An 8,877-nucleotide genomic window follows, 5' to 3' on the forward strand; every position below is an offset into this window, starting at 1 on the left:
ATGTGGCATCCCCTTTGTCTCATTTCCAGGCTCTCATAGAAGCAGCTTATCTTTCTGATGTTAAAGCAGGGGTGAAATGTAAAATTTGTTATTACCGGTTCTGTGGGCGTGGCTTGGTGGGGGGGTAATGTGTCTGGGTGGGCTTGGCCAACTTTTTTTTTAACTTTTCAAAGCATTTTTTCTAATGCTTTGAAAAATCTCTGCTGATCAGGCAACTCAGCTGGGATCATCAGAGACTTTTCAAAGCATTTTTTAACCACCTCTTTGGCCAAGAGGTTGCAGAAAATGCTTTGAAAAGCCTCTGATGATCCCAGATGAGCAGCGCGATCATCAGAGGCTTTTTTTTTTTTACTTTTAAAAGCATTTTTTCGTCAGAAGAGGTTGTAGAAAAAATGCTTTTAAAAGTAAAAAAAAAAAAGCCTCTGATGATCATGCGATTCAGCTGGGCATGGGGGGGGGCACAGGGATTTTTGCTATTGGTTCTCCGAACCACCTGCCGCCATTGCTACCGGATCAGGTGATCTGGTACAAACCGGGAGCATTTCACCCCTGTGTTAAAGCAATATTTTTCTTCTCCTCCTGGCACTTACCTTGCTGTACAAATGATCTACATCTCATCAGTGGTAGGCTTACTGATGCAGTCAGTGACTGAGAACTACTCATCTCCAATTGGCCATGATAGGTGGCTGTGGATATGCCTTCTCTCACCTGGTTCCTTGGCACAGTTCCCAGGTCTGTTTGCTTTTGGTACCAAAAGCAAACAGATAACAGTTCTATCCAATTAGAATTTTCTCCTGTACAAAAAGCCACCTCTCTCCACCTTACCTCCACTCCAGTGGTGGGTTTCAACATTTTTTACTACTGGTTCTGTGGGTGTGGCTTGGTGGGTGTGGCATGGCTTGGTGGGTGTAGCAGGGGAAGGATACTGTAAAATCTCCATTCCCACCCCACTCCAAGGGAAGGATACTGCAAAATCCCCATTTCATCCCCATCAGCTGGAACTTGGGAAGCAGAGAATAGATGGGGGCTGGACCAGTCAGAGGTGGTATTTACTGGTTCTCCGAACTACTCAAAATTTCCACTACCGGTTCTCCAGAACTGGTCAGAAGCTGCTGAAACCCATCTCTGTTCCACTCCTCTAAGAGCTGGAACCAGGTTTCTCTTTTTTCATCAATTCTTCGGTTACCAGGAGCTACATTGTGGTATTGGAGAGCTAGTGGGTATTTTCAAATTCCATTCCTTTTTTTTTCCTTTTGCCACTTTCCCTAATATTTTTCCCAGTCTAGGAGGGGTGGCAAGAAAAGTGTGGGATTAGAGACCATCTCCTCCTATCTGCTTCTTTTGGCAACACTGGAGCTCTGGTTGGGGGAGTTGACGATTTTGCTACCAGTCTCTGATTGCATAGGGCTGAACCATTGTCAGATCCCTATCGTGATGCTGCCATTCTTCAGGGTAAGAGGGGCCCCCTGGATTTATTATATAGTTTATTACTTTCTTCCTTATATCCCTCGCAGCCTATAACCCATTGATTTATAATCTTTATTCCGGTGCTTAGGTGCCCTGAGATTTTCTCACCTTTTGGGGAATGTAAGGGGAGGGAGGGCCATGTGGGTTGAATCACTTCAAGCTGGCAGAGGATGGCACTGAGAAAGTTCCCTTATCAAGTTCTCAGGACTGCTGTTACAATCTTCACACCTATGAATTGGCTGAATCCACATTAGACTGAAGGGAGGGGTTTCTAATTCCTTCATCCTAACTGTATTGCCTGAGGGAATTCAGAGTCTGCTTTTCTTTCGTCTTATTATCATTCCAGTTCAATAAAAGGTTTCTTTTGAAATGCAAAAGTTTCAAGAGTTTTTACTTTCTTGAAAGAGGAGGAGAGGCCGGACCTTACAACCATACAATCAGAGATCTAACAGGGAAATACAGGGTTTCCCACAGCCAGCACCGCTCAGCTGGCTGAAGAACTGATCAGAAGGATACAGTTAGTCCTCCACTTAACAACTGTTTGTTTAATGATTGTTTGAAGTTATGATGGCTTTTGAAATAGTGACCTATGACTCCTCCTCTTCCAAGTTATGATTGTTGTAGCATTCCCAGAGTCACATGATCTCAATTTGGATGCTTGGATCTATCATCTCCTTTGCTTTGCCCTTTCATTCATTAATGTTTCTAATTCAGCCATCAAATGATAAAAGTAGTTTACAACTTCTGTGAGGGGAAAAAAAAAGCATTATGCATATTTCTGTTGGAACCCTATAATTGGATATAAAGTATGCTTTTGTGTTTGCAGTTTTACAAGCGTAAATTTACTTTGGAATGTAAACTCCTATAAACTCATTTTCTGTAACTAAACCACATCTCTAGGCTATGAAGAGCATTTCCATTTTTATTGTTTTAGATATACGAGTTGGTCTGAGCTTAAGACAGAGTCCCCTCCAAAAGAAAAATGCAAAACTAATTAATCCACCTTATTACCATAAACATTCCTGTTATTTAAAACAAACAAACAAACAAACCCAACTATTATGCTTTCCCCACTGAAGTTACTTGATCAACCAAAGTTAAAAAATTAAGTGACATTTGTTTAAATGTATTACAGAAGGAAGGGCATGTTAAACTTAATCATTCAACCATTCTTGCCTCTGCTTTTCCTTACATAAACATAAATATTTCTTGAATATTCCCTTAGTAGCAAAAAAATAAGAACAGGTTATTTATACCCATGTAATAATATTGGAATTAACTCTATGGTTTATTCCTTCCTTCCCAAATTAGACAATCACAATTATGATTATTGTAAATTGTTGTCAGACTCCAGAGATAGATACCTAATTTAATGAACAGGCCCCATGCCAATCAAGTGCTAGGGCCCACTGCAACTGATGTGAATACTGTACATCTGCCAAGTTGGGTTTCACTCAATTTCTCATTTTTGCAGTGTTATATTTATTCCATCTTGTTTCTCCATCAATTTCAGTGAAAAAACAAACAAACATGAAAATGTCTATTGATTTATGTGCTCATTTCCTGATTATATATATTTTATAGACACATTTCCTTGTGCACTATTTTTGAATTTTTTTTTTATTATGCCTTTTTCTGTGTATCGTTAGCAAATGGAGTGTAAAATTTGAGAAAGGGTTGTTGTCAACACAAAACAGCCCTGGAATAGGTTTGGAAAGTGTGAATGAATTCACTCAGTAGCACAGTTGGCTACATGATCTGCCTACCAACCGGTAGGTAACAAGATGATGGGAATGAAAGGTAAAACATACCAATGATGGATTTCTTAGCGGATAAATAACTCTCAGCAAAGTTCAGGGTTTGCAGCTTGAAGATTTGAAATGCAGGAACCACGTTCATTGACGTCATGAATTTGAACTGCAAGATGGGTGGCAAATAAATTTAATAAATAACATAATAAAATAAAATAAATAAATAATAAAATAAAATATAAAATAAAATAAGATAAAATATTCTTGATTTGGGTTTAGGTATCGATGATGCATGGCTGATTCTGATAGCTGTTCACAAAATACAAGATCTTACTGCTTTTTCCCCAGATTGTGGGTTTCAAATCTTAACTATCAGCAGAGCCAATGCTGAGAATTCTGGGAACTGAAATTCTCAAATCTGTTAGGAAGCCCCCAAGAATGGCCCCAGTAACACCATTGCTCCACAAGCTGCATTAGTTGTCGGTCTGCTTCCAGGTGCAATTCAAGATGTTGAATTAAAGCCCTTCATGGTATGGGCCCAGGTTACTTGAGGGACCATCTCACCCCACTGGGATTGGCCCTTCCCAGTTGCACCAGCAGAGGAGGCATGCTGTGGGTCAAGTCAGCCCAATAGAAAGCTGGCGGGGTCCAAGGGGAGGGCCTTCTTTGCTGCTACTCCTGCCCCCTGGAACATCTTGTCCCTGACGTGAAGTTTGCCCCAAACCTCCTATCCTTTTGTAAGGGCATAAAGACCTGGCTATGCCAATTGGCCTGGGACCCCAATGGAGGAACAACATAGTGGAGGTGGTTGATTGATTAACAACAGATCCCACCTCTCCCCATTCTGCCCCCATTCGCCCCACGTTTCCTTGATTTTAATCTTTGGTTTTAATCTATTCAGGTTTTAATGTAGACATATTTTTTATGTCTGTAAGGATAAGAGTTACCTTATGGTAAGATCTTACCTTATGGTAAGATGGGTGGCCAGTAAATTTTATAAATAAACAAACAAACAAACTGGAAGTCTTCTGAACATTTTCTGGCTGGAAATTATAGGAGCTGTAATCCAGTACGTCTGGAGGACAACAGGTTGGAGAAGTATGGTTTATGTTACAATACTATGTTTTTTTGTTCTTGAAATAGAGGATGCACCTCTTTCATTGATTTTGTTAGTTGTGAAGTTGTGTCCGACCCATTGCGACCCCATGGACAACGTTCCTCCAGGCCTTCCTGTCTTCTACTATCCTCTGGAGTCCATTTAAGCTCACGCCTACTGCTTCAGTGACTCCATCCACCCACCTCATTCTCTGCCATCCCATTCTTCTTTTACCCTCAGTCTTTCCCAGCATTAGGCTCTTCTCCAGTGAGTTCTTCCTTCTCATTAGGTGGCCAAAGTATTTGAGTTTCATCTTCAGGATCTGGCCTTCTAAAGAGCAGTCAGGGTTGATCTCCTCTAAGACTGACCGGTTTGATTGCCTTGCAGTCCAAGGGACTCGCAGAAGTTTTCTCCAGCACCATAGTTCAAAGGCCCCAATTCTTTGGCGCTCAGCCTTTCTTATGGTCCAACTTTCACAGCCATACATTGCAACTGGGAAAACCATAGCCTTGACTATACGCACTCTCTTTCATTGATAGAAGAACGTAAATAGGAAGCTTTGATTTTAGCACTCTTTCATTTTTCAAAGTGATAATGAGAGAGAGAGAGGAGAGGATAGATAGAAATATGCATGTATATCTGAGGGAGACCGGCGGTTAAGAAATATGAAATATGAACAAAGCTGCACACAGTAAAATGGCTTTATTTTTTTACATTTCAGAACTTTTGCAAGCTTAATGAACGTACCGAGATTTGATGCCAGTTTGATTCCAGTCTGTCTATCAAACTGCTCACTTGCAGAAGGAATGGTGCCAAAGAATTTCTTCAGATGTTTAAACATGGGATTTTGTTGGTGATAATTGCCAAGCATATTTAACAAATTCAACAACAGCAGTGTTTTCTGCCTATATTTCCTGAAGATTTCCTGAAAGTTAACTTCAGCAACAGGGTTTATTTTTATAAACTTAGATTCTTCTTCAATGATCATATATTTTTCTATGCATGAAGAGCTAAGAAATAGAAAGCAATTTAAGATATTACTGTTATGTGTGGTGTTTTAGCTGTCTTATTACAATTTAAAAGTATAAGTTTGTGCAGAAGAGAATGCAACATCATTGGATTTTGTAGTGCAATGTATCTAATCCAAAACCTGTCCTTTTTTATCTGCAATTGCAAACTGCAATAAAAAGCCATTTTTCCCCTGTTAAATGCCTGGAATTAACAATTATATCTTGCCACTTCCACATTCTGCTAAATACATTGAAGTTATTATTTTGATTTTTGTCTCTTTACTGCATTGTTTTAAATGAAAGATATAAAAGAATTTCATTATATATTCCTTTGAGAATAACTTTTAAGTTTCTATATCAGTAGAATTCTGGCAGGAAAAACCATTGCCATAAACAAAGGCTAACTAGCATTTGTTCTTCTATCAAAAAATATATGAAAGGTTATAAAGATTGCTCTTATTTTTACACACACAAAGTTGCCAAGGGACTGTTGCAACCTTTAAAGGCCAAATGCAGCTATAGCAAAGCCAGACTTATTTCCCCATCTAGCATTTCATGGATCTAGCATGGGACGAAAGCTTCTAGCATTCATATTAATGTATCTTTTAATTTTAAAAAAATTCTCATCTAAAACTGCTGAGCTAGTAAATGCCCTTACCAAAGCAAGCAATAAAAACAGTGCACTTTTAGTGTGCACAGAGCCATGTCTTATTTATCTTTGTTTTACTTTACTTTCTTCCACATAATTATGTATTGCTCCTTTCCCCAAAATTATATATTGCTACTTTTTAATTTTGGACTGTTGTGACTGTAAATTAAATTAGCACCATTATGTTCGTTGGAATGTACAAATTTAAAGTGAGAGGATCTAAATGAGACTTATTTTAAAACTATATTGTAAAAGAAAGAGTTTGTATTTTGATATCAATATATTTTGCAGAGAAGAGTTAAAGTGATCTGCATACACAGGGAAAATTATTATAACCGTAAGACCTTCCCTTCAGTAGAAAAACTGTGAAAAAGTAATCAAAAGCTTGTGGTGTAGCTTTAAGTTTGAATGAAACCACGGTTTGTTTAAAACAGGAGATGCCTTTTGATCTAGTCTTATGGTCAGATGTGGTGAGTATGCAGACAATATATGTAAATATATGTAAACATCAACATTTTCTGTGTGCAGTCAAGACAAAAGTACTTTCTTCTCAACTCTTGGGAGAACCTAAAAAATGCCTTCCCCAAAAGCATTTGCTTGAGATGCCTCATTTAGTAGTCTCTTCATTTAGTTAAATGTTATCGTCTGGTCCCCCATTGGGCTGTATTACTTTTCATCAGCAAGGAGGGGGGGGGAGTGATTCCCAAGAGCCTGCAGGTGTCCACCAATTAAATCTTTTACATTGGTATTTTTTTTAAGGCTGAAGCTACCGAAGATGAAGTTCAGTTGAACACAGTCCACAAAAAAGGGTTCAGCAGCAATGAACCCAAGATTTCTGTTTGCTGTTTTGAAAACAGTTTGTGTGACTTGTAAAACTAGTGGTATAATATTGTTTAAAATCCAATCAAGGAAAAATATATTTCTATATTGAATGTGGAGGGCTAGCTCATTCAATTTGCTCCCTGTCTCACAATTCTGGGCCTTGCATTATCCCCAAACTGTGGTTTTCCTACATTCTGAAAAAGACCAGCAAAATACAAAAGAGAAGAGTAAGAGGATAAGGCATTGTGCACCAACAGTTTATTTTATGCCGTAACCCAATCTAGGTTCCATTAAGGCAGTGTTTCTCAACCTCATCATCAGCTTTAAAATATGTGGATATTTTGGAACTCCCAAAATTGCCCATCCAGTATTCCGGAAGTGAAAGTCCACACATTTTAAAGTTGCTGATGGTGAAAAACTCTCACTAAGATTTGCAGGTAAGGAAGGGCTCAGAAACTGAAGTCAGACTGTCCCCTAGGCTTCTTTTTTTCCAAACCTTCAGTTTGTCTTATTACAATTCCCGTAGCAGAGGAGATACTCTGGAGAACCTGTCAGTCGGTTGAAGGGGTCTTTCAAGGAAAGAATCACTCCAGTACAGGTACAATTAGAACTGTAACATAATCCAAGATGGACATGGAATAATCTGAACTATTGTCCATATCAGAAACTTTGTTTATCTTCTGAAGCTGATTTAGAGTTGGTGAGCGTCTCACATCAGTTTTCATTATGGAGCTATAATCAGTAACAGCTGTTACTAATAAAAAGTGCATACAGTAAAGTGTCCAATTTCTGCCAATTCCCCAATTGTAGTCTTCTACCAACATCCCATATTTTTGAAACCCATCCAGAGTTCTGCAGGCATAATGGGGAAGGCTTAGCAAAACCAAAAATAACAACTTGCTGAAGTGGTTTTAGTAGTGGAGAGTACTCGGGAAACGGAACCCAGTGTTGCTAATTTGAAAGCTGAATGAAGTTTTTTTGGGGGACAGATTTTTTATCAGAGCAAATGTATACTTGTCGGCTGGCGACGCCCAGGGGGAGGGCCTTCTCTGTGGGAGCCCCAGCCCTGTGGAACGAACTGCCCCCGGAAATTCGTAAGATCTCCGACCTCCGGGTGTTTCGCTGCGCATTGAAGACCCTGTTGTTCCGCCAGGCCGGACTATCAACACAATAGTTTTAAATTGGGGTATTTAAATTTATTGGGGTTTTAAATTTGAGCCACTTATTTAATTATTTTAAATTTTATATCATTGTTTTGTCTGTGTTTTTAAATAGGCTGTACACCGCCCTGAGTCCTTCGGGAGAAGGGCGGTATAGAAATAAAATTATTATTATTATTATTATTATTATTATTATTATTATTATTATTATTATTATTATTATTATTTAGTAGGGCAAAGGGACTATGGCTGGAGTTACCTGCTAGGAAATACTGTCAGCTTAATTATAAAATCCATATGTCCAGGGGTGGGCTGCTGGGTGTTCGCAGGGGTTCGGGAGAACCTCTAGCTAAGATTCTGTGCAGTTTGGAGAACCCCCAAATCCCACTCCTGGCTGGCCCCACCCACTCCATCCTGCCCATCCCAGGAGTCCCCACGCTGCCTGTTTTGGATGCAGGTAAGTGCAGGGCGCGCGTGGAGGTTTGGGGAGGGTGAAAAACAGGCCTACCAGAAGTTTGGGAAGGCTGGAAACAGGCCCGTTTCTGGCCTCCAGAGGGTGAACCGTTTCAGAACGTAGGGAAGCCGTTTTCGCCTTTCCGGAGGCTCGAAAAAAGCCTTCGGAGCCTGGGGAGGGCAAAAATGCCCCCCCGATGCAAGAGGCCCACTAGGCCACGGCCACCCAGCAACTAGGCAGAGAACCCCTTGCTAAAATTTTAGAAGCCCACCCCTCCATATGCCAATACACGAAACAAGCTATGGAATGGTGTGGGGGTGTACATTTTAATTAGATATACGTTATGATATTTAAGCATTGATGTAACCATTGCTATGTGGTTTTCACTTACATTAAAAACTCTGTTCTTGATACTGATTCTTACCCTCCCATTATTACAAGGAACAAAACAGCCATGGATTTAATTCT

At 39.7% G+C, this 8,877-nt stretch overlaps 1 protein-coding gene across 1 annotated transcript in view; it reads left to right on the top strand.

Moving 5' to 3' along the window:
- The window catches only part of SLC26A7 (solute carrier family 26 member 7), a 61,220-nt gene extending 55,697 nt beyond the window's left edge, over positions 1–5,523 (top strand). Inside the window, exon 18 of the mRNA XM_060681906.2 lies at positions 5,036–5,523. Coding sequence (XP_060537889.1) covers positions 5,036–5,071 — 36 coding nt within the window. The 3' untranslated portion in view covers positions 5,072–5,523. The remainder of the gene's footprint in view (positions 1–5,035) is intronic.
- Positions 5,524–8,877: the final 3,354 nt, after the last annotated feature.

Source organism: Pantherophis guttatus, chromosome 3, assembly GCF_059756535.1.
Source record: "Pantherophis guttatus breed Tessera chromosome 3, ASM5975653v1, whole genome shotgun sequence".
Classification (NCBI taxonomy): Eukaryota; Metazoa; Chordata; class Lepidosauria; order Squamata; family Colubridae; genus Pantherophis; species Pantherophis guttatus.